Source organism: Penicillium cataractarum (genome assembly GCF_028827025.1).
Source record: "Penicillium cataractarum strain IBT 29864 chromosome Unknown utg000009l, whole genome shotgun sequence".
In the NCBI taxonomy this organism is placed as follows: Eukaryota; Fungi; Ascomycota; class Eurotiomycetes; order Eurotiales; family Aspergillaceae; genus Penicillium; species Penicillium cataractarum.
Window position 1 is genome coordinate 3,551,951 of NW_026622745.1, and position 18,506 is coordinate 3,570,456.

Below are 18,506 nucleotides of genomic sequence, written 5' to 3' on the forward strand. Positions count from 1 at the left end.
AACCAAACTATTCAGGATCTTACTGATATCGGGTCAAAGCCACAATATATACTAAGTATAATGCGAAAAGATCCTAAAATCTTGATTAAGCCAAGAGATATCTATAATATTCGAATAGCATCAAGGCAAAAGAAACTTGGTAATTCTACACCGCTTGAATTTCTAAGGGAAACCCTTCAAAATAATAATTGGAGATATGCATTCAAACAAGATATTGAAGGTCATGTTCAATTCTTTATGTTCGCTCACCCTACATCAATTAAGTATGCTAATCAATATAATAGGGTCTTTTTATTAGACTGCACTTATAAAACGAATCGATATAAGATGCCCCTTTTACATATTATCGGCCTTACACCATCGAATTCATCTTATAGTATTGCTTTCTGCTTCATGCAAAATGAGCAGGAGGAAAGCTATAAGTGGACTTTATATACTTTTTTCTCATGGCTAGACCCCTTATCCTTTTCTCCAGTTCTTTGTACTGACAGAGATCTTGCTTTAGTAGGTGCAATTAAATCTATCTATCCAAGAAGCCCACATTTATTATGCGTTTGGCATATTAATAAGAATGTGCTTGCAAAGACAAAGCAATATTTCTCTTCGAATGAGGAATTTGAAGCTTTTATACAGTCTTGGAAATCGCTTATTAATTCATCTACTCTAGTTGAATACGAAGATCAACTCGCTAAGTTTGAGACTAGATTTAGTCAAATTGCTCCTGCTGCTCTTCGATATATAAAACAGACCTGGCTAACTTATAAAGAAATGTTCGTTAGGGCGTGGATAGGCCAATATCTTCATCTTGGTAATTGGGCAACCTCACGAGTAGAAGGCTCTCATGCTATTTTAAAAAAGTATATAGGGTCATCAACAGGTGATATCCTCTTTGTTTTTGAACGAATTAATATCGCATTAGAAGCTCAGCACTATACCCTTTCGTCCGATCTTGCAGAAGATCGGATTAAAACGCTAAATTTTTGCTCACACTTTCTCTATTCGAATATTACAAAGAGAGCATCACAATACTCGCTTCGCCAGATCTATAAGCAAGCTTCTATAGCTAAAAGAGCTACTCCCGAAGCCCCTTTATCTAATTGTACTAATATATTCTCTAGGACAATGGGCCTTCCATGTGCCCACCGAATCGCTAGCTTATTGTCAACGTATCAGCCGATTCCACTAAGCGATATACATCAATTTTGGAGGCTTGGCCTTGGCAATGAGCAATCAGAGTATCTGCCAATACTTAATCCTCTATTACCACCGCTGCCACCAAGGAAATCAACCAAAGATACATCATATCAAATCAACAAAACATCAGACCAACGGGTTATCAAGAAGAAAGCGCCATCAAAGTGCTCAAATTGTGGAGAAATTGGCCATACAATACGTTCCTGCAGGGTATAATAGGCTATGTAAATAATATGAAATGATCAATTGAATGAAGATTGATTAGAAGAAAGAGAGCCTCTTATAGTAGTAGTTGATAGAATGCAGTTGCTATAGTGGTAAGTAATGCAGTTGCTGCGGTAATGTATGGTAAGGATTCTTGGCGAAATTGATTATGTGATGCGGGATATTACATAATTGCTGTGCGGCTAGCAAAAGCTGCTGTGTGTGTAACAATTCCCGTGGCGGGCCAGTGGATTATGTAAGCGACCAATCCCCGATCATGTTCTGTACCATCAAACCATGGATGCTCCTTTAGACAGCTATTGGAAGCTATTTAGAGTATCAGTTTCATATTGACTCACAGCTGCAGATCTGCAGCTCTGCCTTACAACTCACATGACCAATGTATGTCGCTGGTAGAGTTCCAGGCGACAAGATACGAGACTGGCTAACCCAAAATGATCGTAGCTCGGCAACTCGCTCCCTTTTTGTGGAGGCTTAAGCTCCCTATAGCTATCCCAACTAACAGCTGGACGACATTTCTGGTGGATATCTTAAACAATGTGAACCTTCATCTCAAACATGTCAACGTGGCAGATGCATCCCCAGGCAACCACTTTCCCCGAGCTCCTGCCTGATGTATACTCCCTGGAAGTTCCTAACGGAGTACTTAAGACACACCAAGGTCGAGGGGAAGGCCTCCCTCCGCATTTTAAGCCTCATCAAAACATAAGCACAACCGACAGCGCCGGCACCATGGATTCGCCAACCACCACGGAAATGTCTACAACGACACCCAGGCTCAATATGATGGATCTCCCATTGGAGCTACATATACAAATTGCTTCATTCTTGTCATACCCCGACGCCCTTGCACTCAAACATTCATGCAGCCATTTCTATTACATGGTCTACACGGGGGTACACCTCAAAGTGGACTGGCTCGTTGAGCGATTTGAACGAAAGCTCGAATGTCCCATGGAGAAATGCTCTTTCCGCACCGATGAGGCATTCTGCAACTGGCGAATACGTCGTATCATGGAACGACGTCGGCAGCATCTAGAATGTCGGCGCACCCCTGGAGGCTGCTGGGTTGTCGAGGGCCAGACATGTCAGAGCGATCTTGTTCCGTTGTGGTTGAAGAGACAGGGGCCGAGAAGAATTGCAAGGTCACTGGCTATGATTGGGCGTGAAGGTTCGTTATTTCGTGCGAGATGTGTTGATGACTTGGGGCTGACCTAGTGTGCGATTTAGCTTTCGTTATCGGCTTCTTTGCGATATTGCTGGAGCTGTTATGGCAGTTTGCACGGAGTCACGTCATAGATTGGTTTGTGAGATCGAGCAGTGGCTGAATGCTGCGCCCAGTTGATCCAATATTGAAACATTGCAGTACCCCTGCTTCAAAGACCACCATCTGCATCAAGTCACGCATAATACAGCACCTTATTCTCTGGATTTTGGCGCAATCATTCTTACGAAGCGACTATCATGGATTCTGTTATTCCTCTAGCGACGATACCATCGATCAACGGGTGATGCTTTTGCCCCCCGTCTTCCACCCTAACCTCCGACGGGGTAATTCACGTACTCCCTACGGGGAGAACAGGGCTTATTAAGACGTCTCAGATCGACAAGACCTTCTGAAGCCTGCGCATGATGTCAAATGTATACTACTTAAATTAATGTTTAATCAAAGCTTGGTCATACCAAACACCCGGTATCAATATCGAACTAGACCTAAATGGCTAGAACCCCTATCGCAAATCGATCAGATCGAGTTTATGCCATGACCACACCCTGAACCCACACAAGATCTACACGTACATCATGCAATAAACCACACAAATTCCGAACTCGACCAAATCGCCTTGTCCTGCTCAGATCCGGATTATCTTGTCACTGACGTCACAACGACGTCCCTATGGCTATGATTGCATACAAGAATTTATGATTCTTTTGCACAAGAAAACTATATAATTTAACCATCACCCCACCTTGAAGACGTCTAATTATTTGATTGTGCCATTCGAATCAACCCATCATGTCTCAAAACGCAACTATCAACACCACAACGGGCACCCACCCCGTGGATCCCTACAAGACCCAGAACTCGGAAGATCCTCCACTGCCTCAAAAAGTCCAGGATTTAGTCGATTTCATAACGCAGGTCAAATTTGGCATGTTAACCACCAAGCAATCCGAGGGTGATTACTTGGCATCGCGATGCATGGCACTCGCCGCTACGGTACGTAGTTCTATATCAAACAATCTACATCCATCCCACCTGGCAATATCTCCACCATCAAAAGCACATCAAGAAGACAAATTAATTTACTAACCTATACCAATCGCCCAGGAACACGGCGGCATCGACCTAGTCTTCCACACAAACCTCTTCTCCAGCAAAACAATGGACCTAACAGTGCACCCGCAAGAAACAAACATGTCCTTCCTCGACCCCGTCAGCGGCGCCTGGGCGTCCATCTCGGGGACAGCGAAAATCGTCTCCGACCCGGATACAGTTCAAAAGTACTATTCCCCGCAATTGAAGGCCTGGCTCGGTGATATGGGCGACGGAGTGCACGATGGCGGGCCCAGTGATCCGCGTATCGGTGTGATTAAGCTTGAGGCGAAGCTTGCGACGCATGTTGCTGCTAAGAAGGGGATTCTGGGGAGGGCGGTTGATACTGTTAAGGGGGCTGTTAGGGGGGAGGTTCCTGCTATCAATAGTATTCGGGAGTTGAGTATGGCGGAGTTGGCGGAGTGTAAGTTTTCTATTCTATTCCCCGCTTCTGTCCGAGTTCTGTCTAACGAGAGATTGGTTTAGGGCGCCGAACCCATCAGAACTAGATACAGCTTCTTCACTTGGAAGATGGTGGTTATATAAGCTATGTTTTTGATATGCCAAGCAAGGGACTATGACAACATGTCTGTTGTTATGGATTAAGTATTAATAGCTTCCAATGAGATTTTCCATACTTTAAGATATCATGTGCAATTATGATTGATATTAAAAAGGTGATATCTACCTGTTGCACCCGAGGGTAGAAACTGGTGAAATCGACGGTCCAGAAAAGTAAAGAAAACAAGAAGAAACGCTGTTGAGGAAACACCGGCCAACTACCAGGTACCAAAAACCAGCGACCTCCAGAAGGAAAAAAACGCGACTCAGAAGAGAAAGAGGAAAAGGAAAGGAACAAAAAAATTCAAGCCGCCCAAACGAATCCATGTGGGTATCATCCGTATTGCCAGAAAACTCCCGCGCCGAGCATGCTTAAACGAGGAAAAAAAACGAAGATCAAACCCAGCGATTTAGATCTAGATAATAAATGTTAGAACGATAACTCCTAATCATAGACGGCACGGTACTTACCAGCTTCAGGGGCAACTTGGCGGGCACACGGCCATTGTGCAGCAGCATGGCAATGGACTTCTGGGGGGAGGCCTGGAGCTTGCGATAGGCCTCACGGATGTGTCGAGGCTCAATGGGGGTACGTCCCTCCTCCGGTGGGTCGAAGAGACCGGTCTCACGCTTGCGCTTCTTAGAGTCAGCGCCGGTGGTGTCAGCCCCACCACGATTCTTCTCGTGGTCTTCTCGCTCCTTGACCTTGAGCGCCTCCTCCGTGAGGGTCTGGACAATTTCAAAGGTCAGGAACCCGAGAATGTCCACAATGTCGTCGTTCGGCTTGGACTCGGTGACGATTCCAAAGCCCGCCCACTCGCGGAACCGCTTGCTCTTGCGGTAGGTGAAGGAGGCCTGGCGGCACTCCGACCAGAAGACGTACTCCTCCTTGGTCATGTTCTTCGTGCGCTCATCGGCCGCGGCAAGACGCTGGAGGGTCGCATAGTTCTGCTCCTCCTCCTCCTCGTCCTCCTCGTCGTCGCGCTCGGGGACCTGGACCGAGAAGTAGCTGTGGACGTCCCAGGCAAGGCCCACCTTGGCCCGCTTGTTCTTGGGCTTCGAGGCGACGTCCGAGGGCCCGGCAACGGCACCAGCCGCATCATCCGCAGCAAAGTCAGCCGCATCAGCACCTCCCTTATCGTCGGAGTCCTTGACGTTCTTACGAACGTCCTTCCAGGACAGGAAGGTGCGGAGACGGGAGACCTTGGCCTTGTCGTGGCGGATGAGGAAGATCAGGTCATCTGTCGAGATTGCGCGGGAGCCACGTCGGCCGGCCAGGGTCGTGCCACGACTGAGCTGTACGATACGTTAGATCTCACAAGATATGAGTGTCAGTAGTAAGAGGTAGATGAACCTACGATTTCGAGGACTTGCTCTCGCGTGATGTCCTCAATCAGGGTGGTGGTCTCGATGGATGGTTCGGCGGTCTCACCAGAGACGAACATCATCTTCAAGAGCGGTTTGGTTAGTATCTTGTACTGGAAAAACGCCTTGGTCGGGAGCTCGATGCTCGCTTTCATCCGGTCCACTTCGCTCATCAGGTCGGCAGAGCTAAGCTCATCATCGGCGTCGTAGTATTCCCCCAATGTGCCTTCATCACAGGCATCATTGCAGCAGAGCGTCCGAGTCATATTCTCACCCCGAGGAAAGGAGAACGCATCATGCTTGTAGTGACCGTCGTAAAGACTCGACGTATCACTGGCATCACACAAGTGCTTTTCATCAGAGATGACTGGAGGACACGGAGAGCTGGTGTGAGGCGCAACAGAAGAATTGACGGGGGTAGGGATGTCCACGCCATGGTGCGAAATGTCACGGGCATCATCCTCGTGATTGCCAGTCTGGGGAGGTGCAATGATGGTTTCGGCCTCCGACTCTACATCACTGCCAGAGTTCAGGACTAGATTTCCAAGATGTCTGAGGCGAGGGAAATAATACTCCTCGGTGGACACACTGTTGTAGATAAAGTCCGACATTTTGGTCAGAAAGAGGCCGAATTTCGCAGAGTGCAGTCCTGAGTGCCCAGGCTTGGAGCCAGAAGAATGCCCGAGGAGACAGGTCGCTGCGAAACAGCCGTAGTTGGGAGGGAGCAAGCTGAGTGAGTATCGATATCGTTGACAAAGATCGATCAGGACAGTCAGGCTTAGTCCTTAGTAGGTGCTCAGGCTGATTTGGAAGAAATGATGTGATAAGAGACGGAAGCGGGAGAATCGAGAGGTGAACGAGCCACGAACGCAGAGCGAAGCAATGTGTCTGGCAAGGATCGCAAGACAGATGCTCACAGTGAGTTCAAGTTGGAGTATGGCTTCAGAGTCCACGATTCGACAGTCGATTGACTTTGATGCTGGCGTACAGCGAAAGAGAGATGTGGGTAGACGATGTGCGAGGCGGGAGGAAGTGAATGGAGAGTCGTGAAGAAGATAGAGATTGCGTTGATTTTGCCCTTCACCTCGCCATTGCGTGTCGCCGCCAGGTAAACGGTACCTTCCACAGGCGGTAGTTCATTGGCGCCGGGAAGGTGCATCACGATATAGGCATTCCCTCGACACCTCGGCCTCCCAGCTCGTTCCACGCTCAGCCATATAGGTAGGCCCAGCACCCTGAACGAGGGCATGACATTGACGATATTCATAGAGACGGGCGATGACCAGATTGAGACACGGTATTCCAGAAGACGACGACACGAGCACCCGACCAAGACTTACCAAGAAAAATTGGGGTTGGGGGTGGTACTCACCTGCTGGATCTCCTGCCGATACTTGGGCTGACGATCGGAGCTCATGGCGCTAGCTCTACGCGTTGAAACGCGCTCCCACGGATTGTCAATGGATGTGAAGAGGGATGATGGGGAGATAAACGGATGGGGTTCGGAATTTGGGCCGTTGCAAGACGATTGTCGATACAGCGCGCACGGGAACAGCAGCGGTGGTGGTGCACGGATGGATGGAGAGTTGAAAGAGGAAGAGGAAGAAACCTGGGGATCGATAAGAAGCCCATCGATATCGATAACGAACGGCCAGTCCCGCTAATAAAGGCGGTGTACTACTAGCGCCGAATTCTGCCGCGGGGCATACAATTATTTCCAATCGTTCCAGCAACTCGCCAATTCGATCAGTCTAGCATTGATAACCCAATTGCGCTTGAGAGGCTACCATGTTGCACCTTGTGGGTCTAGGTCTTGCTGATGAGAAGGACATTACTGTCCGGGGGTTGGAGATTGTCAAGAAGGCAGAGCGGGTGTATCTAGAGGCATACACGGCCATCTTGTTGGTGGACAAGGAGAAGCTTGTGAGTTGTGCGCTTTTTTGAAGATGCCGGATCTTTCCAATGCCGATAAAGAATTGCACGGGCTTGCATTTGGATATGGTATACTAATTGCGCAATGGGCTTTGTAGGAAGCGTTCTATGGTCGTCCCGTTATCGAGGCTGACCGTGAACTTGTGGAAACTGGCAGTGATGAGATCCTTGCTGGAGCCGACAAGGCAGACATTGCCTTCCTAGTCGTTGGTGATCCATTCGGGTATGTTCTACATAATTCCCAGACAGTGGCTATGCACAATTATAACAGAGTGCAACTAACACCATCCAAGCGCAACAACCCACACCGACCTAGTCCTCCGCGCACGAGAGCTCAACATCCCCACAAACGTCGTCCCCAACGCCTCCATCATGTCCGGCATCGGCTGCACTGGCCTCCAACTCTACAACTTCGGCCAAACAGTCAGTATGGTCTTCTTCACCGAGAACTGGAAGCCCTCCTCCTTCTACGACAAAGTCCGCGAGAACGTGCAAATCGGCCTGCACACTCTGGTCCTGCTCGACATCAAGGTGAAAGAGCAGTCCATGGAGAACCTTGCCCGTGGACGCCGCATTTTCGAGCCCCCACGTTACATGACCGTTGCGCAGTGCGCGAGCCAGATGCTGGAGACTGAGGAGACCCGTCAGGAGGGTGTTTATACTGCTGATAGTTTGGCTATTGGTGCGGCGCGTGTGGGTGCCCCAGACCAGAAGCTCGTTGTTGGTACTTTGAAGGAGCTGAGTACGGTGGAGATGGGGGCTCCGTTGCATAGTCTTGTGTTGCTTGGTCGGAGGACGCATGATTTGGAGAGGGATTATATTCGGCAGTTTGCTGTGAATGAGGAGACCTTTGATGCTAGTTACGCGAAGAGCTATGGTGCTTCTTCGTAAGGTGTTATGAGTACCTAGAAATGATATCACAATTTAGAAGCTGCATTGTATTTTCTAGTTTGCAGGGACACTGCAGATCAGCCTGTGCTAGGGTAGAAACCTGCTAAGGGTCGATCTTGAATGAACTTGAGCAATATTGAACTGGTGTTTTCTATGTGATGACAAACGCAACGTAGGTTGACGGAGGACGATAGCCCTGATTGAATGCAAGACCGTTTGGCTTAAAGTTCATCCTAGAAGAATGACTCCTCATTCGTGGAGTATAGTACTATCATAGAGCATATGAAAAAATACCAGCTTGAAAACGAACTGTAAATGGTCTATTGTATTCGGAATATAGCACAAGGACAAGGCAACAGCGCCCTATCAAGATGTATCTCATCATACAAAACCACACAGGCCTAGGCTGACAGCCGTCAAACCTAGTCTCTATATTCTAAATCCCTTCCTATCCCCTGCTGAACCCCGAAGGAGCAGTGGATCCAGAAGAAAGGAGAGCGCAATAGGTAAAATATAAGAAACATGGCAGACAAACAGAAACGCCACTGAGACATTAGAGACAATGAGACAAATGCTGTGGAAATATGATGCAAAAGGAAATGGTATCCAGACGAGATAGACAAAATGAAAAATGAGATATGCAGGTGGGAAAGTGATACAAGGAGAAGAAGTCGATATGCAGATCGAGATCTTTCTTCTTGTCCTTCTTCTCCAGAGGCCCGACAAATCCTGCCAAAAGGGAGAGGATGTCGATGCTCATGTAGATGTTCATCACCCCAGAAAAAAGGGCCACCGAAGATCCCAGACCAAAAAAAGAAACCCAATCAGACCAGACCGACTCCGAATGACATGCAAAATGAGTCCAAGGCAATGTACAGTATGAAACAGTAAAAAAGAGAACAACGTGTCACATCACACCACTGCCTAGTGGCCATGGTCAAACTCATCTTCCTCGCCTGGAAGCATGATCTCATGGCCAGAGCCCTCGTATACAAAGATGGCAGCTACGCAACCAAACACTGAGACAAGAGCGATAAGCCACCATGCAAATCCGACCATGCCAATATCCAACCCGTAACCGTACCAAGCGCCCGAGAAGATGGGACCGATGGTTCGGAAGGCGGATGACACGGACTGGCCAATGCCGTGGATGGTGCCGAGGACTGACGGGTGTGGGGAGCAGTTGTTGAGTAGGATGATTGAGGTGGGGAGGGTGAAGGTACGGGCGGTAACCTGCAGGAACAGAACGATGATGATCCAGAACCAGACCCAAGGCCCGTTGGCCTGACCGGGAGGTGGGATTGAAGATGGCGCGAGAGAGATATATGGAGCCAGGGCGTATGCAAGCGGGAAGAGGGAGAGGAAGTACTGGTAGCTCTTGGCCGTGCCCAGACGGCCGTTGATGGAGGGGTAGATGGTGAATTGGAGGAACATTCCGATTATGCCGAGGATAGCGGTCGCGAAGCCAACGCTCTGCGGGAGCATACCCAAGCCACCAGTGAAGACGAAGGGCAGGCTCTGCGCGGGGCTAGCCGGGTCATTGGGGTCGTAGCGGGGAGTCGAAAGGAAGAGGAGCCACAGATTGTTGAAAGCACTGAACATCATAGATTAGCAAGGTGCGTTGCGGACATGTAGAATAACATTGTTCTTGCTTACCCCATTTGGAAATCGAAGAACGCTTGCGCCCCGAGAGTGCACAGAACGTTCTTCGTCCAGATCCTACGGAAGGGTAGGCTGCGCTTGACACGAACAGGCTTGGAAGCCTTCTCCTCAAGCTCATAGCTCTCGGAGCGGTCCATGGGTCGACCCAGTAGGGGACCATCCTCGTCGTAGTCGCGGAAGGGAAGTCTCGAGTAAATAGGTGAAGAGGTTCCAACGACGGATCTCACGCTGCGAGCGAAGAGCTTCATAGCGAAGGCACCCAGACCAGGTTTACCCTTGCAAGCAAGCAGCGTCTAGAAACGATTAATTAGCTTTCGATTTCATCAAATCCGTTCCTCATGTAAAATCTTACCTCTTCCAAACCATAGCCAACCAGGGCTGCGCAAAAGGACAGGAAGCAAAAGTTGGCCAGCATGGGCAACGCATAAGGGTACTTCTCCAGCCACTGCACACCGTTTTCGCCGCCAAAGGACGAGTTAGGCCCGAACAGACGGGGATAACTCTTGACCGGGTCAGCCAACATACCACCCATAACTAAACCAGAGTCAGCAAAACATTCTAGCGCAGCATAACGACCGGCTCTTTTCTGAGGGACACCCACCAGGACCGAACAACGAGGCAATATTGAAGCCAATAGGCAGAATCAAGAAAGCGCGCGAATGATACTTCTTCTCCTTGACATTCTCGGCAATCATAGTCCGAATAATACCAACGGTACCATTAATAGCACCACCAAACGAGCGCCAGAACACAGCCTGCGCAAAAGAGGTCGCAAACGCAACACCCAAACACGAAACCGCCGTTCCTACCAAGCCGACCAGCAGCACGAAGCGACGACCACCCCATTCCGCATCCGCAACACGACCCCACGGAATCGCCGTCGCGAACTGGGCCGCAGTGAAAGCACCCTGGAGGATACCCGCCTGAGTCGCAACGTCCGAGTCGGACAGATTCGGGTCAAACGACTTGAGCTGGTAGAACATGTAGGCCTGCAGCGAGGCGATTTGGAGGAAATCAAAGACACGGCATAGACCGAGTAGGGCCAATTGGCCCTTTCGCGGCAGGGACATCCATGTCACCGGGGCAGGGCGCGGCGTGACGGGGACGGGGAGGGTATTGGCGGCGTTTAGTTCGGACTCGTGGAGAGCCAGGATATGGGGGGTGCCGTGGGACTGGGAGCGACTGCGCACATGTTGGCTTTTGCGACCACCGAGATCGAGATCCATCGAGGTGTTCCTCAGCATGTCGGGGGCATCGGGGCCGTGGTGATCAGGAGAGTCCGGGGAGGAAGGGCCCTCTTCGACGCTGGCGAGGGAGAGATTGGACTCGCGGCGACGTCGAGATGGTTGGGGGAGGGAAGAGTCGGAGGGTTCGCCGGGGCCGGAGGAGGTGGTGTTTAGATGGTGATAGCCACTCGACCAGGAAGTCGTACGCGCGTGGCGGGCATTATTCGTTTTATGGTTCTGCTGGGACCTGGCAGGCATGGGGGGAAGGAATGTGTGTATGTAAGCCCGAGGATTAGAGGAGGTCCCAAGAATTATCGCCGATGGAGCACCGGACGCTTTTGGAGGTTTGGGTTGGATTCTGTAAAATCAACGACGTCAGGTTGCGACGCTTCTTGGGTTTCACGTAATTTTTCCGTTTCGGTCTTGTAGCTGCTGCAGGTAGTCGTCTTTTTTATTATTATTATTTTTGGCACTGTCGAATCGTCTGCTATAATTGGTTTGGCCAAGTCATAGGAATGATGGAGAATGGAGCAATTGAAAAAAAAGAGAGTCAAGGAGGAGAACAATAGTCTAGGATTCTAAAGCAAAGAAATAATTGGATCCTCCTCTCTCTCCTTTTTTTCCCTTTACATTTTACTTCTTGGCTTCTTTTCATAGTTTGGGTAGGGGCTTCTCATAATTTCATTGCATGCCCTTTTTTTCCCTTCAATTTCGTATGAAATCGTCTTACGGGCGTCGTTCTCCATACTTAATTGAACAGGTCCACTTCTAGTAAGTGACTAGGGTGGTTAAAAGGCATTGCAATGGAATGCCCGGTATCAAGGATCGGAGTACAGTAGCTCTTGTCACAAGTCAGTAGTATGGCTAGCCACATTACGTACGGGGTAATTATGTGGCCTTTACTAGTAGAACGCCAAAGCTTTACAGATGGTCGTATTCTATTTCTCTACCATTTACTCCATACTATCTATACATCATCATCAACATCTTCCTCTACTACAATCCAACTCATCCCTATTTCCGCCCTCGTATCTCGTACCTGTCCACAACACTCGCACCGAATAAGAACATCAACTCTCTAATTTACCGTCCGATCGACACGACGACGGGGGCTTGCGACGACAAACTCCACCCGCCCTGCCGAGTCCAGTGGACCACCGTTATCCCTCCCCCTGCCCTGAGCCATGACTCGCCAGCTTCACCCGTGCAACTTCCGACCAAGTCTTGGCATACGCGCAACGAACCACGGTGGGTTAGACGAAGACCTGCCCTGATTGAGAAAGTAAAAGCGGAGAGTTTTTGGGTCTTCTCGAAGGTCTTTTTGACTTTTTCCCGCCGTCATCCTAAAGGATCCACTCAGGAGATGGAGAGAGGAAATTAAAATTACCAAAACACTTGATGCCGATTAGCGCTGGTGACAAGAGTAACAGTACCGAGTATTGTATGTATGGTATTATACTAAAATACGAAAAGTTACCTAAACTCCGAAGCGACGGAAGAGTCCAGGCGTAGTATGGATTCTTCTCTGTTAGCGCCGCCCGGGGTAAAAGTCTTCACATCACCACATTATCGCATCGCGACAAAACGTGTCATTGAAGCTGCATCTGGGTTGGCTTCCTCCGATCGAGGGACCCAGCCACTAACGCCGCATCAGCTGAGTCGACGCCGAAAGAAGTATATTGTAGTAAGTAACTATGGTTCTGGGGGATGGACGTATAGATCCGATTGATCGATAAAAGCGCCCCGCATGTTGAGCTTTACGTATGCCTGTGGCTGATGGATCGAAATCATTATGGCAAAATGGTAAAATGATGGCCACGCCTCGGTACTACGCAAACGAAAGAGTACATGCTCCGCAGTTATACTCCGTTTAGTACTATGGAGAATCCATTCTGATTTCAAAGTGTCTACGTGTCTACATCGTATATCAGCCGACTTTGTACTTCGTACCCTTCGCGAGGAAAATGATCGTCGAAACCGCGGAGTTTCGACGCTGCTGCACCGGCGCCAGTATGAAACTCCTACCCGTTTCAGATCCCAGCACAATCAATGTATCAGCTACAGCGCGGAGTACGGAGTATACTTACTGTATGTACATTGAATGCAAAATAAATAGGATAACTAATCAACCCAAGACATCCATTAAACTATGGAGATGTCTCCTCAGATCTACAGTACAGAGTACTTTAAGCCATTTCGGACCATCATCCGACAAACAAAATTGATCATCAAGCATAACCGCAGACATAATGTCACCCTACAAGGCAAAGCCAAGACTCGCCCAGCATGACAATCCGATGATAGACAGGGATAAGGCAATCCCCAACCATTCGACTCGTGAAACTATCTGTAGTACACACAGTACGGAGTATGTAGAAGACAACTAAACTTGGTTATCACTCACCCCTCGTCCGGATGCAACAGCCCGTGCCAACAATAATGAACCTTCCCAAACCGTACCATCATCCCCAAAAAGCTTATCATCCTCACTTGACTCGTGGTTGATCGCCGATCTCCATATCTGTAAACTTTCCAGCCACCCCTCTACCCCCTCCCCAAGCCATCCTGTAAACTACAATAAACCCTAGTTACCACCGGAGCACCGGTGGCTCCACAGGGTGCGCAAGCCCTGATTGCTATTCCGGTACACATGTAAAAATCCACTGGGCGTAGAGGGTGTCTATCCGCAGAACGTCCGGCGGAGGCGGGGAGGGACGCGTACGTTGCACGTAACGCTGGTAAGGTAAATCCAATGGGAGGGCAGAGGGGTCAATGCCGGGTAGTTCGGCTTTTAGTAGTCTTGACTTCTGGGTTCAATGCTCGGGTATTCGTATTTCTGTATTGTTTACAGTTCATGTATGTAAAATATTGGGGTTCCAGAATCGAATCAGAAGAAAAGACCTAGACCTCGAGACCAAACCCAGTAGTAACTATCACCATAGTTCCCGACATCAAATGCAAAATGGCTCCGTTATGTACCCCCAAAACACATAGCCTATATATGAGGATGAAAAGAAAAAGAAAAAACGAAAGTAAAAGACGGCCCAGCAATGCAGACAGTAAATCAGATCAAGAATACAAAAAGATGGAAGATAGGTAAATGTAAAAAAAGACGGTCCAGCGAGATGACTCTCAACTTTTTGTTTACTCTATCCGCTCGCGACCCGGCAAACTGCGATCAGCAAGCGGGAAATAACGAGTCTCTTCCTGTGCGGTCCACCGACGCCAATTCCACCAGGGGAGATCGGGCGTCCGCGTTGGTGGAGCTTTCCGCTCGGCCATACCGTTCAGCGGCTCGGATGACTCTTGGTCGTCCTCTAACGGATCCAGCCGTTGCCGTCGAAGGTGATATCGGTAGCCGAAGTAAACACCGGCGATAAGAGGGATGAGGATTGCAATTGTAGCGCCCCAAACGAGTAGACCTGTTCAGAATGTGTAAGTTGTTGGTAAATGATGTCACGTAGGGGGGAACACGTACGTCTAGACTGCCGATAGCTTTGGTAGGTCGTGTGGCCAGTGTCTGAGTCTGCGTCGCTATGAGGGAAGCCAGAAGGATACGTCCAGATAGCTCCGTCGTGTTCAGGATCAACCCACGGCACGGTGTTCACGCCCGCCGGGGGGATGAACGGTTGAGCCGCCTCTTCGCCGGGGAACCCATAGCCCGGAGCATCCAGACAGGTCTCGTCTAGACAGAACTCGCGGAGCTCAGGTGACGGGACGAAGGTATACTTGATCTCCGATATGCCAAGCACGACTCCATCCTCAGAAACGGCTTCCGCCCGCGTCCAAGGATAGAAGCTGGCATTAGTGTATTCTGTCTCAAAGCCAGTCTTTGGAACCTCGTCCAGCAGAATGTAAGGACCGGTCATGTTGTGGGAGCCGAAGAAGCGCCACGTCTTGACGCGCGTGGCGCCATTCCAACTGACGTACAAACTCGTGGGAGAGAACGGCTCCGGGGTACGAGAATATGACCACAGAGCAGGCGAGTCGGTGGGGTTACCCTCCCACTCGAACTTTTGCGCGCGGTAGTTCATCACGGTGTCGTGGGCAAAGCTCGCCCAAAGTACCAAGTTGCCTGCTGCGTCATGCTCCGACACGAATGGGTTATTACCCCATCCAATAAAGACGTTCTTGTTTGGCAAAACCTGAAGGTTACCCTGACTAGAGCTGGCCAGATCAGAAATCGCAGGAGCATAGTCGCGGATCTGCGTGGCCGTGTTTTCGATGTGGTCGATAATGATAATCATGCCGGACGAGTAGGCGTGTGTCCGATTAAACCCATTGAACCCATTATTATAGAGAGAGATGACCGAGTGGGTGCCGTTCTCGTATAACCACCGCGCATCGTGTTGCTGCGAGAAACTAAAGTTGATATTGCGGAAAGTCGGCTTCGCTCCGTGTAGTCGCCAAATGACGGAGCCATCCTTGCCGGAAATTTTGTAGATGGCGCACGTGTGCCGAGAGGAGATCAAATAATCGCCGTCGTTGTTCTTATCAACCGAGTTGATATGGAAGTAATCCCAAGGTTCGTGCACGTTCAAGCCGGTGCCGGAGGTATCGGTATGTGACGGCCAGGTATAACTCATAGAAGGGTCGACGTGGTCCAAGGAGCGCCACTCAAATAACACTTTACTGGTCTCAACATCAATTTCTTGGAAGACACTCTCCATCAACCACCCAACACCCGTCTTGACGTTCCACGGGGTCATATCGAATTGACGCTGCTGGTAAACGGTCATGAGCGCAGACTTGCCGTCATTGATCGGAAGGAACTCGTGCATATCACTCGACGCCATGCCTCCACCGGGCTGCACCGACCGTACAATGCGATAGGAATTGTCCAAGATGACTCCATGTCCGCGACAGTACCCCTTCTGTTGATTCCCCTGGAAGAAGCACAAATGGTCGGCCCCCTTATACTTGCACACATGCATGCCGTGGGCATTGCCCGGTCCTGAAGCACCCCATCCACTCCATACCAATTCCTATTACGATTCAAATCTTCCATCAGTTATGGGTCCGATGCGCCGGAGTGTGTCCCTCAATGGTTTGTCAAGCATACCCCTGTATTATCGAAAATATAAGGACCCGGATTCTGGGCCTCGTAGGGTGTGATAAAGATATAGCCCGGCGAAATCTTTTCTGGTACGGATCGCTCGATATGGAAAACGGGGGGATAGATGTCAGGTCGCTGCGGAGAAAATGTAGGTGGTTAGATAGGACCGGACGAAAAATAAAAAAGCTGCGACGCGCATAATGACGGGCTGCACGAAAAGGACCCGGCGAATGGCATGATCAACAGCCAGTATTTTGGTTTCCACTCACCGACTTGTAAAAAGCGACCTCCTCAGCAACAGCATGCAGAGCGCATAGCAGCAGGCCGAAGAGGAGCGCGAGGGAGGGACCCGTCCTCATGGAGAAGATGGTGGCGATCATGGGTCCTCCTTTACATCACTCACTCTCACGGCGTGTAAAATCGAGAGCAGCACCAGGTTCCGCGCGGGAGAAGGAAGGGGCGGGTTGGGAAGGATGGAGGTGATGTCAAGCATGCAAGGAGAATCGAAGCCAAGAAGAAAAAGTATCACGGGGAAAGAACTCAGGGATCGCCATGGGGGAGAGGGGGGGGGGAAAGGGTACGAGTACGTGGTCCACTTTTTTCGTTCACTCTCTGTCTCCGTCTCTCTGTCTCTCTCTCTCTCTCTCTCTCTTTTCTTTAGAGACCGTTCAAGTTTCTCAGCCAGTCCCATGCCGCGTCCCAGCAGCGGAGACTGTTGCAGGGGGTGGAGCGACGTGGGCAGAGTCGACAGTCGTCATTGGCGGAGCCACATCCAAGTTGCCGATTAAGGCGCCGCATAAAGTGCTTAGCTCATCGCCAGCCGCTGCCAAGAAGAATCCGGCACTTTAGATTGCGGGGATAGGCTGGAGGAAGGTTCCCTGTGTGGTATTTGCATTGTGATATGGACCCTGATATCCCATCTGTAGAAGGGATATTGAATTATCAATTGAATGAAGAATCGAATAGCTCGCCCATCCCATCAATGATCGCCGTCACGTTCAAGAGTTGGCTGATTACCGGACTCGGTACGGTCGTACGGTAATGGTAATTCGGCCTGGCCCAGGCCACGTCATGCCCGCGCAAAAGCGGACGGTGCTCAGACCAGCTCCGAAACTGATCGAGCACGGAGTGTACATAGTTAACTGGCCATATTAAATCAAATCAGTTCGCTGAAGGGTCCGATGGACCCATCCACGACAAATTAAGAACATCTCGTCGTAAAGTCCCTGTTCCCAACCCTTGAAAATCCCAAAATTCAGGGCCCAATGTGGACATGAACCACGTGTGTGTGGCTGATGCTGAAGGAGCCGCGGGATCATCTTTTTCCATGATTTATCCTTGGCTTCGTTGCCAAGCCGGTGCGATTGCAGCCACATACGCCACATCACCGCCAGAGCCCCTCGAGCTTTCGGGTGTACGCGCGGTCTTCTTTGTATACGTCTCTTCCCTCGTAGCTTCGTTACGTGGACCGCCACACCACGAACAATCCTGCAAAGAACAGGTTAAGCGCTCGCTCTATCACCGAACTATTTTCATACTGTAGGATGGCTTGTATTTATTGTAATATTACACACTCCGAGCCCACTAGATCTCCGACCGCAAACGGCCCAGATCCAAAAAGAAAGAATTCAAGGGTCAACCTTGAACCCTCGACCCTGGAAAGTTCTTCAAAATCAAGCTTAAGCTCTAGAATGCAAAAATAGGAATTCCCAACCCTAATATCTAGCTGATCCCGAGACTTTCAACCCGGGTCACGATACTTCACAGTAGATAAGCATGTGTCATCACCTAGCGCCCACGTAATGCATCACAATGAATGAATGAATCAGATTAAGATCAATACATCGAAAAATCAACAGTATCAATCTATACAAGCCCTCCATCACCACTTCGGCCTAGATCTCCCTTTCAGACCATGTCTCACCCTACAGCCCCAGTACGCAAGCCGACTACGTCGCATGCCGCACCCTGGAAAAAAGGGGACTGGTCCGAGGGACCCGTGACCACAGCTGGGCTGTCTCTTTTGTAGGCGCTGAGTTTACTAGGCTCTGCTCAGTGGGCCGCATAACTTGCCAAG

General features: G+C 49.7%; 6 protein-coding genes across 6 annotated transcripts; 2 read left to right on the plus strand and 4 right to left on the minus strand.

Moving 5' to 3' along the window:
- Positions 1–3,436: 3,436 nt before the first annotated feature.
- On the plus strand, positions 3,437–4,342 carry N7496_011891 (blue light-inducible protein Bli-3; the record flags this gene model as incomplete). Its single annotated transcript, XM_056704804.1, has 3 exons — positions 3,437–3,640; positions 3,752–4,160; positions 4,305–4,342. The coding sequence occupies 3 exons, from the start codon at positions 3,437–3,439 to the stop codon at positions 4,340–4,342; spliced, it is 651 nt and encodes a 216-aa protein (XP_056550764.1).
- Positions 4,343–4,765: 423 nt separating this feature from the next.
- Positions 4,766–6,273, minus strand: N7496_011892 (transcriptional regulator SPT3; the record flags this gene model as incomplete). Its single annotated transcript, XM_056704805.1, has 2 exons — positions 4,766–5,593; positions 5,656–6,273. Coding segments are annotated over 2 exons (1,446 nt in total), but the record flags the coding sequence as incomplete, so codon positions are not given.
- Positions 6,274–6,575: 302 nt separating this feature from the next.
- N7496_011893 (uncharacterized protein) lies at positions 6,576–6,821 on the minus strand (the record flags this gene model as incomplete). Its single annotated transcript, XM_056704806.1, has 1 exon — positions 6,576–6,821. One exon carries the CDS (start codon positions 6,819–6,821, stop codon positions 6,576–6,578), a length of 246 nt encoding a protein of 81 aa, XP_056550766.1.
- A 629-nt stretch (positions 6,822–7,450) lies between these two features.
- dph5 (diphthine synthase) lies at positions 7,451–8,485 on the plus strand (the record flags this gene model as incomplete). The annotated part of the gene is made up of 3 exons (XM_056704807.1): positions 7,451–7,585; positions 7,693–7,817; positions 7,888–8,485. The coding sequence occupies 3 exons, from the start codon at positions 7,451–7,453 to the stop codon at positions 8,483–8,485; spliced, it is 858 nt and encodes a 285-aa protein (XP_056550767.1).
- Positions 8,486–9,409: 924 nt separating this feature from the next.
- Positions 9,410–11,631, minus strand: N7496_011895 (putative MFS transporter; the record flags this gene model as incomplete). Its single annotated transcript, XM_056704808.1, has 4 exons — positions 9,410–10,079; positions 10,142–10,440; positions 10,500–10,681; positions 10,749–11,631. The coding sequence occupies 4 exons, from the start codon at positions 11,629–11,631 to the stop codon at positions 9,410–9,412; spliced, it is 2,034 nt and encodes a 677-aa protein (XP_056550768.1).
- Positions 11,632–14,517: 2,886 nt separating this feature from the next.
- Positions 14,518–16,809, minus strand: N7496_011896 (arylsulfotransferase family protein; the record flags this gene model as incomplete). Its single annotated transcript, XM_056704809.1, has 4 exons — positions 14,518–14,795; positions 14,852–16,358; positions 16,436–16,564; positions 16,699–16,809. The coding sequence occupies 4 exons, from the start codon at positions 16,807–16,809 to the stop codon at positions 14,518–14,520; spliced, it is 2,025 nt and encodes a 674-aa protein (XP_056550769.1).
- Between the last annotated feature and the right edge of the window lie 1,697 nt (positions 16,810–18,506).